Source organism: Microcaecilia unicolor, chromosome 9 (genome assembly GCF_901765095.1).
Source record: "Microcaecilia unicolor chromosome 9, aMicUni1.1, whole genome shotgun sequence".
NCBI classification, from domain to species: domain Eukaryota; kingdom Metazoa; phylum Chordata; class Amphibia; order Gymnophiona; family Siphonopidae; genus Microcaecilia; species Microcaecilia unicolor.
The window spans coordinates 130,762,212-130,786,186 of record NC_044039.1 but is presented as its reverse complement, the minus strand read 5'-3'; the positions used below and the strand labels follow the sequence as shown (position 1 = coordinate 130,786,186).

The 23,975-nt window shown below is 43.2% G+C and overlaps 1 protein-coding gene across 3 annotated transcripts in view; it reads left to right on the top strand.

Annotated features, from left to right (window-relative positions):
• The window catches only part of ACTN1 (actinin alpha 1), a 255,126-nt gene that overhangs the window by 218,655 nt on the left and 12,496 nt on the right, over nt 1-23,975 (top strand). For all 3 annotated transcript variants that reach the window (XM_030213778.1, XM_030213776.1, XM_030213775.1), the window contains exons 12-18: nt 1,746-1,896; nt 8,451-8,559; nt 8,741-8,881; nt 9,768-9,950; nt 10,366-10,500; nt 13,813-13,992; nt 19,778-19,924. In XM_030213778.1, coding sequence (XP_030069638.1) covers nt 1,746-1,896; nt 8,451-8,559; nt 8,741-8,881; nt 9,768-9,950; nt 10,366-10,500; nt 13,813-13,992; nt 19,778-19,924 — 1,046 coding nt within the window. The remainder of the gene's footprint in view (nt 1-1,745; nt 1,897-8,450; nt 8,560-8,740; nt 8,882-9,767; nt 9,951-10,365; nt 10,501-13,812; nt 13,993-19,777; nt 19,925-23,975) is intronic.

The following is a 23,975-nucleotide window of genomic DNA, read 5'->3' as shown; positions in this document are numbered from 1 at the left end:
GAGATGCCCTGTCTAATCTAACCAGTTGATTCATGTTCTTAAGATCTTAGCAGCCTTTAAGATTGTTATGCTTTTCTCTTTCAGAAGTATAGTGACTGCCTAAGTTGCTGTGCCTGTTAAGATCAGCTGGTTACTACAGTCAGGCAAAAGTGCTCAGACAAATGGCAGCAACCAGAGCTGGGTCATGTGGCATTTATTGATGCTCATTAAATGGGAGGTGGAGCCAAGGGTCTACTACTACTACTAATCATTTCTATAGCACTACAAGACATACACAGTGCTGTACGCATTATATACAGGTATTTTTCTCTGTCCCGAGGGAGCTCACAATCTAAGTTGTTTTTTTTTTTAACCTGGGGTAATGGAGGGCTAAGTAACTTGCCCAAGGTCACAAGGAGCTGCAGTGGGAGTCGAACCCAGGTTGCCAGGGCCAAAGCCTGCTGCACTAACCATTAGGCTACTCCTCCACTGTTTTCTTCAAAAAGGAGTGGATCTAGATTTTGAATTTCGTAAGTTAACTTTTCAAACTCAACATCAATGCATGATACAATTTCGGGTTCTGTTCCAGAGGGGGGAGTAATGAGGTGAAGTGACTTGTCCAAGATCACAAGTAGCAGTGGTAGGAGAATTGGGATTTGAATCCTGGTTTCCCTCGTTCACCACTTCAGGCCATGTGATCTCAGCTCTAGATGAATACTATTCAGTCTTCCTTGTCGGAAAGTGCAGAATCCAGCCGTCAAAAGGTTTTCTGTCTGGGATGGTGCTTTGCCTGTGTCTGTGCTGTGTACTACCTTGCAGAAGATCTGGATTTGTTTCCCAGCCAGCCTTCTAGTACTGTAGATGCTGCAGAGGCAGCATTTGTAGCCCCCCCCCCCCCCCTTTGCTGGGAGAGAGAGTTACTGCTGTTGCAGAAGAGTGAAATGTAGTGGTGGCTCAAGGTACATGTTTACTGCCCTGAGAACTGCTGGTGCAATAATTGGGCTAAGGATAGATTTTGAGGGTATATAAATGCAGAAAAAATCCTGGATAGTTAAGAATGAAGGTGTAGAGTAGTTCCAGCTGAGCTGGAAGCCTAGAGGAGGAGGAAGTTACTGGGCAAACCCAGTGGGGTTCCTAGGCTGGCTGACACCCGGGGCGGATCGCTGATGCGCCGCCCCCCCCCCACCCCCCGGGTGCAGCCACTGGGCAAACCCCCCCCCCCCCCACTCAATCTGCCACTGTCCTGCAGTTTAAACTATAGTGCTAAGGTACTGGAGTTTCTGATTCATCTACTGGCAAGCATTTCATCCCAGGGAAGGGGGGGGGGGAGGGGAAAGGCACCTGTGGGTCTTCAGCAATAATGAATGCTGTTGAGGTATTGAAGATGTCTCTTCTGGGGCAGGAGAATTCATTTTGATCACCCCATAGAGCAGTACCAGTAGCTCTGGGCCCTTCAACATGGTGGACAGATGTTAAAAGTTCATGTCCCAGAGTAGGCATCGTCCAGCACAGCATTTTTTAGGAACTATTTGCTCTTGATTTAACCATTCACAGATGTGGTACAGCATACAACACATCTGATGGGTCAGTCTTGGAATCCTATAAAAGCCAACCAAAAAAAAAAATCCATATAGGATTCTAACTGGGACAAATGCAACCCTCTCTTTGCTCTGGTTACAGCTTCAACAATGACTTGTAAATGTATTCCTGTGCCTTCTCACTCGCTCTCAATTTATTTATTTATTTACTTTTGGCTTCCTCTCCAGGAAAAGAAGGGATGTTGCAGCAGAAGGACTACGAAACAGCCACCCTTTCGGAAATCAAGGCTCTACTGAAGAAACACGAAGCGTTTGAGAGTGACCTGGCTGCTCACCAGGACCGTGTAGAACAGATCGCTGCTATTGCACAAGAACTGAAGTAAGACTCCCCAATCCATCTATTTTTCCCACAAGCCAGTGCTGCAACAGCACTGTGCATTAAGAGCTACTTAAAAAAGAAATAACTTTCAGCCTCAGTTTCACAAGTGGAAAGTGCACAAGATTGATGTTTAGTTGCCATTTCTTTAGCTACAGAAACTTTTCTGTCCTTTTGGAGTTTGTTTAGTTTATCGTTGGCTTAATATACCGCCTTTCATAAAATCAAAGCAGTTAACAAATAATAAAAACAATAATTAAAAGGAGGTGAATAGAACTCCAACTATTAAAAGAACAGAGAGGATAGAACTAGTCAGAAACAAAGAGGGCAGCAGAGGACACGGAGCTGTTCATCCAGCCCGGCTAGACCGCTAACCAGAAGGCAGGGGCATAGCTAGGTGGGGCCACGGGGGCATGGGCCCCTGCAGATTTAGCCCTGGCCCCCTGCTTTCACCCCCCCCCCCCCGCCGCTGACCCTCCCCGCCACATTCGACCTCCCCCCTCCCGCCGCCACCAACCCGCTGCCGCCGTAAGGTACCTTTGCTGGCAGGGGTCCCCAACCCCTGCCAGCTGAAGTCCTCTTCAGCGCCGGTGTCCGGCGCATTGCTGATCTGGATTCGGTTTCTGTGAGTCCTGATGTCCTGTACGTAGGAACGTGCAGAGATCATCAATCACGCCAGACTGGACTAGGAGACCGGCGCTGAAGGGGACTTTGGCTGGCAGGGGTTGGGGACCCCCGGTGTCGGGGGAGGGTTGGCGGCAGCAGGAGGGGTGTCTAAAGGGACGGTGGAGGGGTGGTGCCGGGGGGGGGGCTAAAATGTGGCCCCTCACCTCGGACTCTGGACCCTCCTCCCACCGAAATCTGACTGCGCCTCTGCCAGAAGGGCTCACAAAAGTCTTGGTGGAGAGGTATGTTTTTAGGACAGTCTTAAAATGTTGGTAAGGTTTTTCACTACGTAGTTTAAAAGGCAGAGAATTCCATAGGGAGGGCGTCAAGGCAAAGAAAGTAGAGTGCAAAGTGGATTGAAATCTTGTATGAGAGAGAGAGCGGGGATAGAGAGCTGGTTAGATGTTGTAGAGCGAAGTGTTGATAGGCCTTTGAGGCACTATCAAAGATGAGAGATAAGCAGGAGAATCAGCATAGAGAACTTTGTAAGTTAGCATCAAAATTTTGTATTGTATTCAAAAGGGGACTGGAAGCCAATGGTGGTGTTTGAGGAATGGAGTGATGTGGTCATAGCGGCAGACCCTAGAGAGTATACGAATGGCAGTATTTTGAACAGATTGTAACTTTTTAATGCGGGTAGATGGGATGCCAGCATAAACAGCATTACAGTAGTCGAATTTTGATATTACCAGAGCATGCAGAAAAATTGCACATGCATCGTCATCCAGAAAAGGCCGGAGAAGTAAGAGACTGGCATGGAAGTGCAGAGTTCTACTCGTCCTGTTGGATGGACAGAAAGCTAGATTCTTTGTAGGTTGTGATCCTTTTAATCTAATGGTGAGAAGGTTCTGGGCCTTGTGGGCCAGGTTTTCAGGATATTTTCGGTGAATATGCATGGTGCAGAGTGACAAACATTGGAAATGTTGCATGCAGGTATATGCCATGTGTATTCATTAAGGATATCCTGAAAACCCAACTGATATGTACAGTCCTTGAGGACCAGAGAGTCCCCACCCATGTTTTAACTGGAGCAACGTATCAGTTCTAGCATGTGCTTTTGTATTCTCTTCATGTAGGACCAAGCAACGATATCCCATAGTGAGAGCTGGGTCTCCTTTTAAGCCTGGTGCTGAACCTTTTTACTAGCCTTCTAGCTTCTTATCTAGTAATTGTGCATATTTATTTATTTATTTATTTATAGTTTCAATACAGTACAAGATTAATTCTTGTTAAAGAAAAACAGATCATATAATTTCCAACAATATACATATTATATCACCTCTTTTAGAATTAAAAGAGGAAAAAGAAAAATCCAATACTCTTTCTTAGACCACCAATATATAATTTGGAGGGCGTTAAACTCTGGTGGAACTTTAATAATAAAGAAACTTATAACATCAAAGGCCTGGTTTACTCCTCATTACATATTCGTTAATCCAAGTTCTCTTAACATTAGAATCTATCTGGTTACTTTCTTCATTTCTAGAAAAGCTTTCAGCTGCTCTGGTTCAAAAAAACCACATATTTTTTTATCCAAATAATTTACCAAACATTTACACGGGTAAGACAAAGTGAATCGTGCCCCCAGCTTCCGTGTCTCCTCTCTAAGTGATAAGAAAACTTTTCTTCTATCCTGTGTAGTTTTTACCACATCAGGGTAGATCCATATTCTGTCACCAAGAAAAACTTTTGTGGAATTTTTGAAAAAAAGTGAATTTAAGTCCTGTTCAAAGACCAACGATACAAGTAATGTTCTCCTTTCAAGTATTTCAATTTCAGATTGTTCTAGAAGAGCAGTTAAATTCTGTAGTCCCTGTGTTTCCTTAATTGCGCATAGTTTTGTTCTGTTTTTGGTACCTTCTGCTTTTATGTTTCAACAATTTTTATTGATAATCCAGCATGTTACCAACAAGTTCAATATCACATAAGCTGAGTCTCAGAACATGCTTCCTAAAGACAAGATGATAAAATCTATCGTCAAAAATTAACATTCCCACCCCCACCCCCAATCCCCGGGTGGAATAGTCACAGCCTGAAACCTTAAACAGTAATAATAATATAAACCAGACAAGACTGGCCAACAACCCAAAAAGAATATTTAACAATAAAATGTTAATATGCATTAACCCAGCCCAACTGTAAGACTCCCCTCCCCCCCTCTACTGCAAACCTCTCCCCACCTCTGCCCCAGGAGGACTGGATTCTTATGACATCCCAGAACAATGGGTGGAAAGCAACTTAAACCAACTCTAGTCTCATGCCCCCTACCTTCTGCTTTTAAATATACACTCCTGAGTTGCTGTTGAGTTAAGGCTTCCAACTGGATCCAGATGATCCAGTCCTGGGATTACCCCCAGTATATTCTGGGACTTGTAGTCTTGCTTTTCTTAGGGAATGCAATTTGGAAATCAGAACTACAAGTCCCTGCATGCAACGGGGTATACCCAGGACTGGATCAACCCTGCCCTGAAAATCTGGATCCAGTTGGCAGCCTTATGTTAGGTGGATGCTGAGCTTGGAGGTAGGGGGGAGGAAATAGGAAGGATAAAATTTAGCTAGTGAACGCAAATTTATTTTTATGAAACTGTTTAGAACAATTTTTATATTAAGGCTCTTAGGATCTTTTTCCATGTCCAAATGTAGGGTTGATCTTTTTATAATTTCAAATTGTTTATCGTAGGTTTGGGTATGTTGGCATAAGAAATGATTGGTCTGTTTTCTTAATAAACCAAATGACCTTTATGGTATTATGAAAAATTATTGCAGACTATTGCATTAACATTAACAATGGCTTCAAATTAACAAAACACTTTCCCTAGAAACAGTTCACAGCTGATGCCACTCTGCAAAGAAATAGGAGAGCATGCCATAGTCACTGCCCTGTTCTTGCATTTTGTTCAGAATTAAGTATTGGGAAAATACCAATTCGCTGTTCAGTTTTGTCTACTCTTCCTTTAGGGGCCTCACACTCATCTGTCTCCTCTTCTGTCAGTCCCAACCCTGAGAAAATCCTCCATTCTGCACCCCCAATCCTATAACCCTTTTCCCTGGAGGGTGGCCCCTATTCCCTACCTATCATCAGCCACTTTCTCTATTCGTTCCACCAATGAGCCAGCATTATGCTCAACATCTGTACCCCCCCCCCCCCCCCCCCCCCCGTTCATCCCTGGAACTAACAAGTTGACGGTCTATCAACTTCGGTCTCAAAAAATAATGCAAATCTGGCTCCACTGCCACCCCACTCCTCTTGTGTCCTCCTGCCAGTAAGTTGGAATAATCAGTTTGGTCTACGCATCTCATCTTGCATAATCCGTGTTCACATAATCCCTTTTTGCTCTCTTACTTGATGATACTGATAATTAAACTCCTGACATCAGGAAGAATATTTTTTCATGGAAAAGGTTAGTGGATGCCTGGAATGCCCTCCTGAAAGAGGTATGATGCTGGAATTCAAAAAAGTGGGATATAGCACAATAGATCCCAGGGCTACCAAGAGCCAGAGCAGGGCCACCGCCGCCACCCCCCCCCCCCCCTCCCCCCTTTACCTTCCTGCATCTGGATGCTCCTCATTCGGTCTGTTGCTTTCCTGCTTTTGTGTGCCGGAACCCAGATTATCGCATTAACGTAATCACATGTGTCCCGACACACAAGAGCACAAGAGACAGACCAAGGAAGCAGAACTTTCTGCCTGCCTCCAGAAGCCTTGCCAGTGCCAGGCCTGAGGAATCTTGCTCCCCCCTGTCAAGTGGCCCTGCTGGATCCCTAAAAAGCAAGGGATAAGAAACCAAGCAGAGAACACCTTAGCTCCAAACAGCTGTGAAATGCCTTTTGCACCTTTTTCTAAGAAATCATGGGGAAAGTAATTTGCACTGCACAGGAGGTACAACCCTAACATCCTCTCTGAGCAGACTTGATGGGCCATATCGGTCTTTATCTGCTGTCATACGCCATATTACATTGAATTTTATCCATAGGGTCCCCAGTCTTCCATCATCTACGTTTAAAATGTCTGTTTTGTCTCCATAGCAGTCGTAAGCCCTCCCACCTCTCTGGAGTGGAGGAGTAGACTAGTGGTTAGTGCAGCAGACTTCGATCCTGGGAAACTGGGTTTGATTCCCACTGCAGCTCCTTGAATGCAGCTGCAAAAACCACAGAAAGGCGGTATATCAAGTCCCATTTTTTTTCCCTCTCTAGCTGCAGTTTTTCTTGGCCCTCACTTTTGTTACATGCATGCCATGCTTTCACTCCCTCGTCTAAATTTGACTCGGCAACTTGTGCAATGGGTTCAGATGCACTGACCCGTCATTGGTTTGAATTTGTATACAATTTTGCACTATGCTCCTTTTAACTATTACTGTCTTCTGCTGGGGCAACACTGGCCTTAAATAATGATCTAATTATGAAATCAAAAGAATCCTATTTACAGCAGGCAAAGTACATGGTGGAAATATCAAATCTAAAATATTTATCATGTACAGTGTCACTCCCTGCACATAACTCTAATTTTCTGGGAGCTGCATGGCATTCTAGATTTGCCCACCTAAATCTGTATTAATTGGTATTAAAAGCAATTAGTATATTTCACATGTATCTGCAAAATATACTGCCCAAGGGATGTTAAATGCTCTTCCACCCACCTGGAGGATTATATACCAATAAAATATAAAATCAGTTCACTGCCTGACAATATTACCAAAATTGTTTTAGATTTAGGGGTTTAAGTTAGGTGTCTAGTGATGAAAATCCGTGCTAAGCTCATACATGTTTTTTTTTTCTCCCATCCTAAATTTGCTTTTGTTGCCTCTCTTTTTGTTTTAAATTCCTAAATTCAAGAGCATACATTTTGGGCACTCAGCCCTAGTCTGTTTTCAAAGAGGCTAATGTAAGAGTCAAACTTTCAGGAGCTTAAATCCTTTGAATATCAGCCACAATAGAGAGGACCATAGGGACATGACACCAGGAGTTAAGATTACAATCTGTCCTTTCTGCTGGCATTTTCTGTGTCAATTTTAAGGTGGAAACAGGAAGGGGGTGGGAATACCCACAGCATCCACAAGTCAGGCCCTCATTCACTACCAAAAGAAGGGGGAAAACAAGCCAGATCTTGATCCCCAGGTTTGAATTTAAGGTAGAGGCTATCATCCGTTGATTCATGGGCAGAGAGTTTCAAAGTAATGGGACAAAATAGTGCAAAAAGCAGAGTTCCACTTCAGTGGTTAAGATAAAAACCGTGATGGCACAATTCTAAGCCAGTTTTTCTACCTGCAGAAATGAGTTTGGTGTTTTGTTTTTAATGCCTAGTACCCTCCTATACAGGTCAATTGACATACATTCAGTTTAACTCACATTTAATGGAAGTGTTCCCAAAGGCAGGCTTAGGTCAGCGGAGGCAGCAACATGGGTGGTTTTGCATTTTCAAAAATACTATCAGGGAGGCTAGCACATATCTCTGCAGATACTTTTTTTTCAGGGGGCAATAAAGGAAGACTAGCCACTGTAGTTTTGCTTTGATCATTGGTGCAAACTTATCGGACCTGGTTATAGCTCTCTATCTAGATAAAATCCACAAGTTGGCATTGACATAGTCATTTCTAATTTTGCCTATAAATATGTAAACCAAAGCCAGGCTGGGGCTATATCATCTTGAGATTTAGATCCATGAGGATCAAAAAGCTGTCCAAAAATGTCAGAGATTTCAGTAAATTGATAGAAGATCAGGATATCATGAATCTTCTTTTGCACATTTTTGTCCTATTCTACCAAATGTGGGACTCATTTAATAGTGCTTCCGCCTCTCTCGGTTTTATGTTGGCAGTTGTCGCTTCTTTACAGTTCAGAAAGGGCTGCATGTTCTTTGTTTCTCTAGACTTAAAGCTGTTTTCTTCTGGCAGTGAGCTGGATTATTATGATTCTCCGAGTGTGAACTCAAGATGCCAGAAGATTTGTGATCAGTGGGACAACCTGGGGGCTCTGACCCAAAAACGCAGAGAGGCCTTGGAGGTAAGGGAAGCCTTCCTAGCCTAAAGAACCCCAGACTGTCACTATTGTACTGATGTTCACTGTACAATCTTGTCTTACTTCTCAGGTCATTAACCTTGGCCAGTGAAAGAAGGAAAGGAAACTTGGGTTTAAACTCATGTTGTGAAAATCTTTCTCTGTCTTTTCATTTGGAATCTCTCAGAGGACGGAAAAGTTGCTGGAGACTATTGACCAGTTGTATCTGGAGTTTGCTAAGAGAGCTGCACCCTTCAATAACTGGATGGAGGGAGCTATGGAGGACCTACAAGACACGTTCATTGTTCATACCATAGAAGAGATCCAGGTACCCCAGTTTCTTCTGCACAAATTCACCAGGCTCTCCAGAGAGATATGTTCTAGGTCAAGAAATGCTTATTGTCATTGTCTGTTGTATTGGAGGAATGAGAAAATATGACGTAAATTTGTTCATTTAGCATAATATTGCCATTAAACTGTTTTTCTGCTCACTATATTGGGCATACATTAAAGAAGAGTAGAAAATGAGTTGTGCTAAAGGAGCCACTTTCACTGTGAACTTTTGGTAGTGCATTTAAGCATCAGAAGCATTGATAGTGGACCCTCGGGGCCATGGCCCAACCAACTTTCTTTCCCGCCTAGCAACAACCATGTACTTTGGCGAGCAAAAATGGAAGTTGGTTTGTTTGGTCTTCTTGACCAAACAGGAGTTCTGCTGCCCTTGATCAGAAGTGATATGAAAAGTCAGTAGAGTTGTGTAATTAAACATTTCCCTTGGACCAGTTCTGTGCAGCTCTAGTGGCTGTGATGGTCTTGGAGAAAATATAAGTTGAGGCCAAACATCAAATTATCCAAAGAGCTTTTAAGCCCATTCAACTGTGACTGCAGTGAAAAGCTTTGTAACCTCTAAATCAAGCATGAACTGCCACAGTCAGTTTTTGGGTACTTTATAGCAGGTGCCTGTTTATTGTATCCTGGCCATCGTCCATTCAGACACCTGCATTGTCCATCCAAGTTCCCTCCAAAAGTTAAACGTTTCGCTAGTGGTAAGGGAATTGCCTCAACTCAGGTGGAGGAAAAGTTATTCATAGTTGATACGAGTGGACAAAGAGTGGAAAAATGGTACTGGCTGCAACATTTTAGGTTTTGATCATTGGGGCTGTGTGAAGGAGACATGGAGATTTCATGTTCTTATTCTCTTCTTTCCCATCCAGGGATTGACTACAGCCCATGAGCAGTTCAAAGCCACGTTGCCTGATGCTGACAAGGAGCGACAGGCTATTTTGGGTATCCACAATGAAGTCTCCAAGATTGTCCAGACCTACCACGTGAATATAGCTGGATCCAATCCATATACGACCATCAGCCCTCAGGAAATCAACAACAAATGGGACCATGTGAGGCTCTGCTCCTTCTCACATGCTCACTTTGTGATTCTGTTTTGGGTTTTTTTTCAGAAATTTGGTTCATTGTTTAGAAACATGGAAAAAAGAAATGCAGCTATAAACTGCATTAATGTGCACCAGGTTTATAAAAAAAATTGTTTTCCTTTTAATTAAAAGTAAAACATGCAGAGCTAGTTTCCTACACATGGGTGCTTGTAAAGATCATGTATTTTCCCTTTGCAATAAGTCCTGGGATACAGTCTCAACAGAGATTTGCACGGAAGTTCCAGATGAGTGCTTGTGTACAGCAAGTATTTACCTGATCCTGGAGGGCTTAGAGTCTAACCCCTAGATTAACAAGAAGAGCTAGATCGCTAAACAGGGCAGTTTCCTACACTTTTCAGTACTTCTTGTGCTTTGATCCCAGGTGCGGCAGTTGGTGCCCCGGAGGGACCAGGCTCTGATGGAGGAACACGCTCGCCAGCAGCAGAACGAGCGACTGCGTAAACAGTTTGCCGCCCAGGCCAACGTCATTGGACCATGGATACAGACCAAGATGCAGGTACGGTGATGGCAAAAGTCACAGACATTTATTGCTCTTTTCTTTTCCTTTCCATAATGCAGTAAGGCATGCTTGTCCATTACAGTCTTAAAAGAGATGGTTTGTTTTTTTTTGCTGATAAACATGGTTGCATTTTACAGATCTGCTAATTATTCGTAATTATTCACAGGCTTGTGTACATTTTTTAATTCACTCTTTTCAAAAAAACTACTCTCAAAAATAAAATTGAAGGCTGGACTTCTGATGACTGATTTTGAGATATTTTGTTTTCATACTGTAGAGCCTCCTGTTTTACATAGAAACAGAGAAAAATGTAGGCAAATAAAGACCATATGGCCTGTCCAATCTGCCCTTCCATGCCATCTAGTCTCCCCATCACTCCGCTAGAGATCCTATGTACTTGTCCTGAGCTCTCTTCAATTCAAAACCAGCTCCATGTCTAAATAGCAATTTAGAAAGCTGCTGTTTACACATAGAGATCCACACCCCGCAGAGGTTTCAAGTGGGTATAATTCGGGCAGGGACTGAGTGGGGAAAAAATCTACGTGTGTATTCTCCTCCATTTCATAAAGAAAACAACTTTGGGGGGGAAAAAACTATGCACGTCAGCTTTTACACCAGCTCAGAGCCACGCGCAGCTTTTTAAAAAATGATTGTCAGCCAGGGCTTTACGTGAAGGATTAAGAAAGTCATTCTGCTTAACCCAGAGCGTTTATTTCTGCCCCAGAATGAAACCAAATAAAAATTGAAGTTGAGTTCTAAAACCTTTTAAGTATTAAAAGTTGTTTCCTGCGTAAATGCATGTTTGAGTTTTCAAAAATTCTAGCCAACAGAAAAGCTTTTTAGATTTTTCGCTTAATATATCCTATATGGATATCTGTAAAGTCTGTCTGTTTCCAGTATGAATTCATTTATGAAACAATGTACTTAAAACAGGTTTTCTAACTCGCATCTTCAATTGTGGCTTCACTACTTAAATACCAGCACTTATGCGAGAAGGTTTGCAAAACAGGGCAGCTTCACTCTTGTTTTGTATTGTGGTTTTGTGGGGTTCTGTGGTGTTTTTGTGGTTTACTGACCATTTCCTTCGGTCTAGATTTTGCAGACCACCGGCCCACTTATTTTTTGGTTACTCCCAGAACTTCCTTTCCATTGACTGGATATTTGCAGGGCTGACGAGGGGGGTGGGCAAAATTCCCCCTGCCCGGGCCTCTAAGGGGGGGTCTGGCACTGGGGCCTCTCTCTCCTGCTCCTGACAGGACCCAGGTGATCGCATCCTGACAGGAACAGGGGAGAGAGAACTCTGGCTGCTGGGCCCCCCTTGGAGGCTGGGAAGGACCCAGAGGAGCAGACACGGGGGGGGGGGGGGGTCCTGCCAGCAGAAGAGATCTTCCTCCAGCACTGCTGTTCTTCACAGTCTGCCGCATTGCCTCCCAAGCAGCTGCTTTTCCCCTCAGGCCGCGCATGCTAGGTTTTGAAACCGAGAGGAGAAACAGCCTCAGGGGCAGGCTACACGGCATAGAGAAAAGCAGTGTTGGAAGACTTTCTTCTGTTGGCCAGGGCAATGGGATCCCCACCAGCCAAGGTATTACAGTTGCGGCTGCAGGAGGGTGGCAGCAGCGACAATCCTTGTGGTGGGCATGGGGGCGGTGGCAGTGACAATCCTTGGGGGAGCAGTGGCAGTGGCAGTGACGATCTTGGGGGGGGGGGGGCCCAGTGATGGCAGCCCAGGCCCGGCTCAGTCCCTCGGCGGCCCTGGATATTTGCATGAGAAGATTCTCTCTGCCCCATTCTCTGTGGAGTTAGTTTCCTCTGTTTAGTGGAAAGTGGCATCCTGATGTCTGGGAAATTCTCTACACTGTCCTGCATTCTCACAGCAGCAGAAGAAAAGAAAAGCAGACCCACATGATGAAATAAACCAGCAGGAACAGTCCAATGTTTTCCCTGACTGGATTCATGCTAAGCCTCTTGCGCAGCCCTTGGTGGGGTGAAATATGGTCATGTTGGGCAGTTAGAAGTTATATGCTGATTTTATGTAGGTGTTGTATAAATTTTGTTTTATTTCACCTTGTGGGTCTGCTTTTCTTTTCTGCTATTCTGGATCTTGCAGACCGTTTGCCCATGTGCTTTTTAGGACTTTCTCACAACAGCAGCCAGAAGCAAAAGTTGTGGCCGGGAACAGAAACCATAAATAGCCTGGTTTTATAACCGAACACCTACGTGGAGCAATTCAAATATGAGCTTATTTTAAATCTATTTTATAAAAGCAACATAGGCAGCCAATGCCAGATCCAACGGCATACACAAGCCAATGTACAAATTTATATCTCTATGTACTCGCATATTTTATAAAATACATGCATTCATCACAGTTCCACCTCCACTTCACCCAGACTACGTACTCAGGAATTGCCTACATGTGAGTGACTTAAAAGTAGGTGCACTCTTTTTCCGTGTGCCTGCCTTTTACTCACATGTGTGGTTGTGCAATTATATTAAAAAAAACCCTTTTGTGCACATCAAATGAGATTAACATGCACAAAAAGCTTTATGAAAATTACCCCCAAAATAGCGGATTAGAAATTTTGAGTGCATTTGCGCTTTAAAATTTTGAGTTTCTTTGTTTCATACATAAACATATTCTTTTATTCTTTATTTAGATTTGCTGTACCGCCTTAACTGTCTTGCAGAGCAATGCGGTGTACAGACTAGGGGGAGAAATGGAAAGGAACTACAATAATCCGGACAGGAAAGATCACACACAAAGAACCGCATTATTTACAATTTAGAAGTAGAGAGAGGGGGATGGGAAGGAATGGGTGGCAGGCAACTTGGTTGGGGGAAGAGGAAGGAACAGGTGACCATGGACCATTGTTATTCTCCTATGCACTACAAGTCTGGTGGAATAGCCAGGTCTTTAGGACCATTTTAAAATAGGGGTGTGATAAATTATTGAAAAGCATCCAACCTGAAACATATAGGAGATAGATTTATAAAATACCATGAGTAGTAGAAATAGCAGTGAATATTGGTATCTAAAGAAGGGGTTTATTTCTCAGTACCCAACTTCTATTTACACTCTATCTAGGTCTAAATAAACCTCTATTTACAATCCCAAGGAATTATCAGTTATCCTGGCTATATTTTGACAATTCTCTGCATCCTAGGATCTTTTCCCCCAGGCTACATAATGTGTAATTGTGTAATTACAATTTTCTGATCCTTTTCAGCATCAGCTACTGGTAAACATGATGAGATTCATGCAGAGGCTTGCCCTCTAATGTTGCATCTCTATTGGGGTTTGTTGTATAGGAGATTGGTCGCATTTCCATTGAGATGCACGGGACCCTGGAGGACCAGATTAACCACCTGCGACAATATGAAAAGAGCATTGTGAATTATAAACCAAAGATTGACCAGCTTGAAGGAGACCACCAGCAAATCCAGGAAGCACTTATTTTCGACAACAAGCACACCAACTATACCATGGAGGTAAGTACCTCCAAGCCTCTCTGCTGGTGATGTGCTGACCAGGGTTTTGCAGAGAAGCACTGAGGCCCAGGCCAGTGTTAATTACAAGACTCTAGAGTCCCAGAACACCTGTATAATTAAAATAGAGATATAGAAGCAGTTGAGGCAGATTTTTAGCTGTGAAAATATGTGCAAACTTGTTTATAATTAAGAGAAAACTCTGTAGCCAAGTTAATTTCATATTCAGTTAAAAAAAATATGAAGCAAATATTTTTCCCATACAAAGGCCCCTTTTCTGTGTAAGGCCAAATGGCCTTGCTGTACCCCCCCCACCCCCACCCCACCCCCCTCAACTCCCAATAGACCTAGTGCTGTCCTCTGCAGACACCAGTTGTCTTCATACACAAATCCTGTCAGGACTTGGCTTCTCATAATAATAAAAAAATAAAAAAATCCAAGTGCTGTGATGAAGGGGGATTCAAATGTCAGTAGACCCTTTAATAGTACAGAACTGAGCCTTTGAGAGCTAAACATGCAGAATGATGGTGTGAAACATCTCGTAGTGACTTTATACAAATTATATAGGTATATAAGAAGCACTTATTTAGATAATAGCACCTGCTATCCAGATGAGTGCTGTTGACTGAGTTATTCAGAGGCAGTATATCCACACAGTGCTTCTGAAGATCCGTACGTTTTCCTTTAGCAGTATGTAGACAGTGCCGGGGTGAGGCATGGGTGAACCTGGGGCTCTTTGGATCACAAGAAGCTGCAGTGGGATTTGAACCCAGTTCCACAGGTTCTTGGCCCACTGCAATAAGGGTGAAAGGCTGGGGGGGGGGGGGGGAGGACTAAATTGTAGAGCTGTACCAAATAGCATACTTTACTATTCAGGCAAATATAAATAATGAGCATTGAGCTTTAACATAAATAATAAAAGAAACAACGTGAAATCAGAGATCAAGTGTTTATTTTTAGCTCAGTAGAGCCTGGATTATTTGTATTCAAATTTAAATCGCTATTCAGCCAAATACAAATAATGTATTTGGGGCCAAATTGAATTGACTGTCAATATTTTTTCCTCATCTGCTTTCTTCTGTTCTTTAGGCTTCCAGCTCAGTTAGGGTCTACCTCTACTGACAATGGAGCCGTGAGTCTTCATTTCCAGTTTCCTAGAGTATGTTCTCCTGTTTTTGTAACAATCCTTAATGAAATTTTTGTGACAGGCCTTAGCCAGCTGCCAGAGATCATATTTCCATTCAAAATCTGGCACAAATGCCACCCAGGTATTGCCATTTAGCATCCGCTGGAATTCCCCACTCCCTCTTACCAGCTGGCCTGGGGAGTGAGAGCTTAGCTTGAGAAACTTGAGTTTTCTGCATAGCAGCATACAGGATTACCAAAGAACTACCCAGATTGCTTACAAGTCTCCCTCTTCTAAATTTTTGATTCTATAGCAGTCTCTGCCTTCCTTCATTTGGCATGTAATAAAACAAATTTAGAGAGAACTTTTTTTTTGCTCAACCCATAATTAAGCTCTGGAATTCATTGCTGGAAGATATGGTAAAAGCAGTTAGTGTAGCTGGGTTTAACAAAGGTTTGAACAAGCTCCAGGAGGAAAAGTCCATAAGCTGCTATTAAGGTAGACTTGGAGAAAACCACTGCTTATTCATGGGAGTCGTGGCATGGAATGCTACTTTTCGGGATCCTGCCAGGTACTTGAGACGTGGATTGTCAACCTTTGAAAGCAGGATACTGGATTGATGGACCTTTTCCTCTGACTCGGTATGCCATTTCTTATGCTGGCCGCTTCTCAACCCAGTCCTCGGTGCATGTTCAGCCAGACAGGTTTTCTGGATTTCCACAATGACTATGCATGAGGTAGATTTTTGCATCCACTGTCGTCTGTGCATTATGGATATTCTGAAAACCTGACTGGCTGGGTGTGCCCCAAAGACTGGGTTGAGAAGCATTGTCTTATGCTATGTGCAACTTGCTATCTATACTTGCACAAGAAATGGAGGAGTAGCCTGTTGGTTAGTGTGGAGACTGGGTTCAATTTCCACTGTGGCTCCTTGTGACCCTGGGCAAGTTATCTAACCCTCCATTGCCCCAGGTACAAAAACTTAGATTGTGAGCCTATAGGGACAGAGAAAGTACCTGCATATAATACAAAGGTAAACCACTTTAGTTGTAGCATAAAAAGGCAGTATATCAAATCTGACTTTTATACCCTTTTACTAGATGGTGAAGTGGTGCAGTAATCATTTACAGAAGGCCAAGAACCAGGGAAGGGAGGGTTCAAATCTCCGTGATAATCCTTGTGATCTTTAGACAAGTTGCTGAACCCTCCACTGCAAGTACAGAGAAGGGCGATGAAAATGATAAAGGGGATGAGACGACTTCCCTATAAGGAAAGGCTAAAGTGGCTAGGGCTCTTCAGCTTGGAGGGAAGACGGCTAAGGGGAGATATGATAGAGGTCTACTAATAATGAATGGATTGGAACAGGTAGATGTGAATCGCTTGTTTACTCTTCCCAAAAATACTAGGACTAGGGGGCATGCAATGAAGCTACAAAGTAGTAAATTTTAAAACGAATCGGAGAAAGTATTTCTTCACTCAGCGTGTAATTAAACTCTGGAATTTGTTGCCAGTGAATGTACTAAAAGCAGTTAGTGGGGTTTAAAAAAGGTTTGGATAGCTTCCTAAAAGAAAAGTCCATAAGCCATTATTAACTACTACTAGTTATCATTTCTAAAGCACTACTAGACGTATGCAGCGCTGTACACTTGAACATGAAGAGACAGTCCCTGCTCGACAGACAATTAGGAAATAAGGGAATATTAAAGTGAGGATGATAAAATAAGTGAATATGGGTTAGGAGTTAAAAGCAGCATCAAAAAGGTGGGCTTTTAGCTTAGATTTGAAGACGGCCAGAGATGGAGCTTGATGTACCGGTTCAGAAAGTCTATTCCAGGCATATGGTGCATCAAGATAAAAGGAACGGAGCCTGCAGTTAGCGGTGGAGGAGAAGGGTACAGATAAGAGAGATTTACCCAGTGAATGGCGTTCCTGGGGAGGAGTGTAGGGATAGATGAGAGTGGAGAGGTACTGAGGAGCTGCAGGGTGAATGCACTTATAAGTCAATAAGAGGAGTTTGAATTGTATGCGGAAACGGATAGGAAGCTAGTGAAGTGATTTGAGGAGAGGGCTAATATGAGCATAACTATACTGGTGGAATATTTAGTGCAGCAGAATTTTGAACAGATTGAAGAGGAGAGAGATGGCTAAGTGGGAGACCTGTGAGAAGCAAGTTGCAATAGTCTAAGCGGGAGGTGATAAGAGTGTGGATGAGGGTTCTGGTAGTGTGCTCAGAAAGGAAAGGGCAAATTTTGGTGATATTATACAGAAAGAAATGACAGGTTTTAGCAGTCTGCTGAATATGTGCAGAGAAGGAGAGGGAGGAGTCGAAGATGACCCCAAGGTTACGAGCTGATGAGACAGGAAGGATGAGAGTGTTATCCACAGAAATAGAGAATGGGGGAAGAGGAGAGGTTGGTTTAGGTGGAAAGATAAGAAGCTCAGTCTTGGTCATGTTTAGTTTCAGATGGCGCTGAGACATCCAGGCAGCAATATCAGACAGGCAGGCTGATACTTGGCCTGGATTTCGGCTGAGATTTCTGGTGTGGAGAGGTAGATCTGGAAGTCATCAGCATAAATATGATACTGAAAACCATGGGATGAGATCAGAGTGCCAAGGGAAGAAGTATAGATGGAGAAAAGAAGAGGTCCCAGGACAGATCCCTGAGGTACACCAACTGACAGTGGAATAGAAGTAGAGGAGGATCCACTAGAGTATATACTAAAGGTATGCTGGGAGAGATAAGAAGAAAACCAGGAAAGAACAGAGCCCTGAAATCCAAGTGAGGACAGCATATCAAGGAGTAGGCTGTGATCAACAAGTGTCAAAAGCAGCAGATAGATCAAGAAGGACGTGGATAGAATAGAGACCTTTGGATCTGGCCAGGAACAGATCATTGGAGACTTTAGCAAGCGCTGTTTCAGTTGAATGAAGGGGGGCAAAAGCCAGATTGAAGTGGATCAAGAATAGCTTGAGATGAAAGAAAGTCAAGGCATCAGCGGTGAACAGCACATTCAAGTATCTTGGATAAGAAAGGGAGGAAACGTAAAAAGAATTGAAGCGGTGCAAAGAAAAGCTACGAGAATGGTTATGGGATTTGCATTACAAGACGTATGAGGAGAGACTTGCTGACCTGAACATGTATACTCTGGAGGAAAGGAGAAACAGGGGTGATATGATACAGACGTTCAAATATTTGAAAGGTATTAATCCGCAAACGAACCTTTTCCGGAGATGCGAAGGCGGTAGAACGAGAGGACATGAAATGAGATTGAAGGGGGGCAGACTCAAGAAAAATGTCAGGAAGTATTTTTTCACAGAGAGAGTAGTGGATGCTTGGAATGCCCTCCCGCGGGAGGTGGTGGAAATGAAAACGGTAACGGAATTCAAACGTGGGATAAACATAAAGGAATCCTGTTCAGAAGGAATGGATCCTAAGGAGCTTAGCCGAGATTGGGTGGCAGAGCCGGTAGCGGGAGGCGGGGATGGTGCTGGGCAGACTTATACGGTCTGTGCCAGAACTGGTGGTGGGAGGCGGGGCTGGTGGTTGGGAGGCAGGGATAGTGCTGGGCAGACTTATACGGTCTGTGCCCTGAAAAGGACAGGTACAAATCAAGGTAAGGTATACACAAAAAGTAGCACATATGAGTTTATCTTGTTGGGCAGACTGGATGGACCGTGCAGGTCTTTTTCTGCCGTCATCTACTATGTTACTATGAGATGGGGTGATAGTTGGAAGGACTTGGGGAAAAGCCACTGCTTCTTTCTAGGATAAGCAGCATAAAATGTATTGTACTGTTTTAGGATCTTGCCAGGTACTTGTAACCTGGATTGGCCACTGTTGGAAACAGGATACTGGGCTTGATGGACCTTCGGTCTGTCCAGTATGGCAATACTTATGTAATAATGGATGTGGAAATGGTGAGTAAATTAAACCAAAGGTGGAACTAAACTATTTAAAAAACAATTCTGGCATAAGGAGGTGAATGGATTGCAAGGGCTTGTTTTGTTCTGAGGATATGCTGGGTTTCATGTATATAGAACCAGGAAATTTCATTTTTCATGTTTACAGACAACCTTGTCCTCCAAAAAAGCATCAGGGATTTTAAGAAGAATCCTTATTCTGCAAACAAGTCTGAACACCAAGTTTTACAGGATGGTTCTCATTCCTATCCTAAGATCCCCCTCATATTATGAACTATACCCCTGGTGTGTGATGTCAAGCACCCTCTTCAAGTTTAATCCAGCCTTTAAAAGAGCAAAGACCCTTGTGCAAGGGGTTGTGTTATTTCAACGTGTCCAAATGGGGTTTAGAAAGTTGGGGCTAATTAATCAAAACTGGGTGCTTCGATGTAACTTCAGTTATGTTAACCTATGCAGTTTACATCAGTAATCAAAGCAAATTCCACACAGGCTTTTGCTGTGATTATTGCCCCTGTAAAATTTACCTACGAAGATGGCACCTGTTCCAAAACTATCTGCTCCGGGTCACATTCCTGCAATCTGCACAGAAGCTGGGAAATAGAGCCTACTTTGGGTAAAAGTGCTTTAGCCTTGTAGCTGCCTTTGAGTAATCTCCTTCCTTGATTATATTACTCGCTTTGATCCTCGTTACCAAGGGAGAAATTGCATGCACTTTACAACAAGTTCTTCTCTTGTTTTAGCATATTCGGGTAGGCTGGGAGCAGCTACTCACGACAACAGCCAGAACCATCAACGAGATAGAAAACCAGGTTTTAACCCGGGACGCCAAAGGCATTAGCCAGGAGCAGATGAACGAATTCCGGGCCTCCTTCAACCATTTTGACAGGGTAAGTGTTGCTCCCTGCTATTCTCTTCACAGTGAAAACAAAAATCCTTAGCACAAGGGAAAGTGAAAGACTGAAATTTCTAGCTAGTGGCTTCTACCTCACTTAAGGATGTTGAAGGGCAGGATCTCCCAACCTGAATATATTCTAAGAAATGGAACAGCAAAATGGTTAGCCGAACTTTAATTTTAATGGTTGACAATATCTGTATCTGAAAGAAAAGTTACATACCCACAGATATGTTAAGTTCTTTCCCCATTCTTAAGAGTCTCGCAGGACACAAAACAAATTAGTATCATAAGAAAATATATATGGAGAGAACACTGCTTATAAGATCACTTTCTATACTGTATATCTGCAGAGGGCTGGCCCATGGAGTTTATAACTCAAGGAGTAGCCATAGAGACATCTTTGGACCAGGGATTTCTCAGCACCCATCCACTACAGCTCCTTGTGACTTTGGGCAAGTCACTTAACCCTTCATTGCCCCAGGTACAAAATAAGTACCTTTCTAAACCGCTTTGATTGTAACCAGGCCCCCCCCCCCCCCCGCTGCTTCTTCCGCTCCCCACCCACTGCCATCGTAAATACCTTGGCTGGCGGGGGTCCCCATCTCCCGCCAACTGAAGCCTTCATCCAGCGCCAGTCTCCAGCACCGCTGTGTTGCCTGCCCTGCTGTCTGTTCCCCTCACATCCAGCACACTCGAGCATGCCGGATGTGAGGGGAAGAGAGAGCAGGGAAGGCAACACGCCTTGGCACCGGAGACCGGCACTGGATGAAAGCTTCAGTTGGCGGGGTTGGGAACCCCTGCCAGCAAAACCAGAGACCCAGATGAAATTTTGGGGGGCCCAGGCCCCCGTGGCACCATGTAGCTACGCCACTGATTCTAACCACAGAAAGGCGGTATATCACATCCTATCCCCTTTTGCTTGAGGGATGCTAACGGGTCTGAAAATTAAGGTGGCTTTTGGGCCATGAGTATGCAAATATATTTCATCAATATTCATGGTGGACATCTGAAAGCTGGGCCTGTTTGCATCCTTTGAGAACCAGTATTGAGAATCTGCCACAGGCAATATACTCAGCCCTTTTCTGAATGACTGCCAGGATCCACGTACCTGGTTATAGTAGCGAAGGGAAGCAGTTAGAAGTCTGTCACAGTACGTGTGCAGTAGCAGGAGGTTCACAGAAGGCTATTTTGTTGAAGTAGACCACGGCTCATGATGTTTCCAGCATACTGCTTCAGGGGAAACCCAAGGGAGCCGTTGATGTGCCACAGAAGCCCATTAGAGCAACTGTCATGGTCATTTCAATCTACCTTGATATCTCATCCCCTTCCATTACTAGACTGATGCAAGCTATTTTAAGGAAAACATTAGAACTCAAATTCCTATCTTTTATTGTATAATTAAAGGAGCAACAGAAACCTAATTCACATTTGCATCACAATAGAGTTTGTTGCATGATTCTGACATAGACCTGGAGAAAGGGGGTGGGGGAGACTTCTTTCTTGAAGAATCACTGCATAGATATAGTAGGAGAATGCCCCTTATTTGCTTCCACTGAATGCGTGAAAGCAAATGAAGAATTAGCACCACAATCTCCTTCATCCCACTAAGTGAAGGAAAAAGAAACTGAGGTATGCTGTTTCATGGGTGAAATATTTTGAGTTTATTTGGATTTATTTACCACCTTTTTGAAGGCATTCACTCAAGGCAGCGTACAGCAAGAATAAGTCAAACATAAGTAACAGACAATTACAGCAGTAAACATTTTCAAACAACAATACAAAGTATGGCATAGTATACTACATTACAATGCCAACACAACACACAATGAAACATTTTAATAGACAGTATAGGGTGTAAGCAAAGATGGAAAATATAGATAAGATAGAGAACAGGAGTAAGAAAATAAGGGAATAGTTTAAAGAAAGTTGCTTGAACATTATGTTAGCTAGGGTAAGAGTGGATAAACATGTCCTGTTATATAGTATGTGCAGCTGGTGTCATTTATTTCTTCCGTTAAAGGCCTGGTTGAAGAGAAAAGCTTTCACCTGCTTCCTGAAGTAGAGGTAGATTTATATATTAGACTTATTTAAACTTCCCTTTTCTCTCAGTGATTAGTTGCCCAGGACGGGACAGAGCTTTAGTGGAGCAATTTCCTGGTAACAGGCTGAGGTCTCTTTTGATTAAAACTGGCTCTTCCAAAAACTTACTTCCCATATTGAGACCAGGCATGAGATGAACCACTCTGCTCTTTCCCCCCCTGGTTAAAGGAAAAAAAAAGGAAACAGGAGCAAATTTGGGGATGAAGGATGCTTTTAGAGAGCCAGGGATTCACCTTTCCCCTGACTTTGCTGCTTTCCCTAAAATAGGGGCTTCCCCGTCTCTGCCACCACTGATCTTTATAACTTTAAATGGATTAAAGTCTCTCCATATTCTCACAAACAAAAAAATATTGACAGATAAATGCGTACCCTCCAGGGACTGTGGTTCTGGTTTGTGGTCTTTTGCTGTTGATTGAGTTTCTTTTTAGAAAGCTGACAAAGGCAGGAATAGCAGCAGGCAGCTGTGCCCTTGGTAATACCCGTCACTTTCCGTATTAACTCATACCCTCCTCTTTGCTTCCAGCACCCACCAGCCACTGCATGTGCCTAGCACAGCACTAGCCGTGAGAAAAACCTGCCCTTTTCAGCTTTCCTATAACTGTTTTCACTTATCTATTCCCTCCCTAGCAATGAACTGGAATAATTTACTTTTTAATTCTACCCACAAGACAGTTTAACAGAAGGTGCTGCAGGTAGCTCACATCTGTTTACTATCAAACAGGAGATGAATGTGAGAGCCAGGCTGATGCCCTTATTAGCGATATATGCACTTGGTTTTTGTTTTTTACATTTTTATTTTGGGGTTTCTTTCCTGGACGTTGTTTTCTTTAGACCTAAACTTTTCCATATCTCCCAATGAAATGTTAAAATTGCATTGCACTCGTTCTCTGGAACACCGTTCTGTTTTTATGCCCAAGCCAACATCTGCTAAACCACAGGACCAGGTGTTTCCTCCTGCTGGCCTCGTCTCATCCAGTGTCAGTGATAGGTCAAGCCACTGAGCTAGTGCAGGCTTCCGGGACATCCTTGTGAGAGAAAATGAGCTAGAAGTAGGTTGTCTCTACAGTTGAAGCTAACATGTCGTTCTGTAGAGGACTGTAGATACTGGTATTGAATGAGCTTGTTTTGACATACTTAAAGACAAAATGTAGCAGGAATCCAAATGAAGGCTTTATTTAGTGTGAAGGCTGCCATAGCTTGAGATAGGGAATAAGTAGCACCTCCACAGTGAAAAGATAAGTCGGATTAGGAAGTAACTAACATACAATGCTTCAACTCCAGAACAAATCAGCGCCATCTGATGGCCTTAGAATAAACTGTATCTTCAATATAGTAGGCTGTATCCTATGACTTGTTGTATATCTCAATGAGAATAAGGGTCAATAAACAAATTATAGACACATTTTTATTGGCTCAATGCACTACATCTGTGACTAGCTTTTTTGATGGGGAGAATTCTTTTACCTAGTCTGTTTTCGGTGGGAAAGCATGTTCTTTTCATCATAAAGGAATTTATTAATATCAGAAATGAGAGGAATGCAGGGTACCATCGCAAAATACAGCAGCCTACTTTAGAGGGCCTTTTACTAAGGCGCGCTCACGTTTTTGGCCACTTGTGGGCGCGCTAAATGTTAGAGACGCCAATGCATTCTTATGGGCATCTCTAACGTTTAACGCGCCCACAATTTTAGTGTGCGCTAAAAACGTGAGCGTGCCTTAGCAAAGAGAAATTATAACCTACATTGATGGTGCTGCTACATTATCTAATAATGATTTTGATATCTCTGGCCTTGACCTCGAAATGGATATGAGAGGATCTTTGAAAGGCACTGCTAACGTTCACCCTATGTTTAAGCATACCTTTTTTCCAAAAAGCATTTGAGCACAACCTGACATGTGTCTAACTTTGTGCACCTTTGTGTTTTATTCTTTTGTCCCTATCT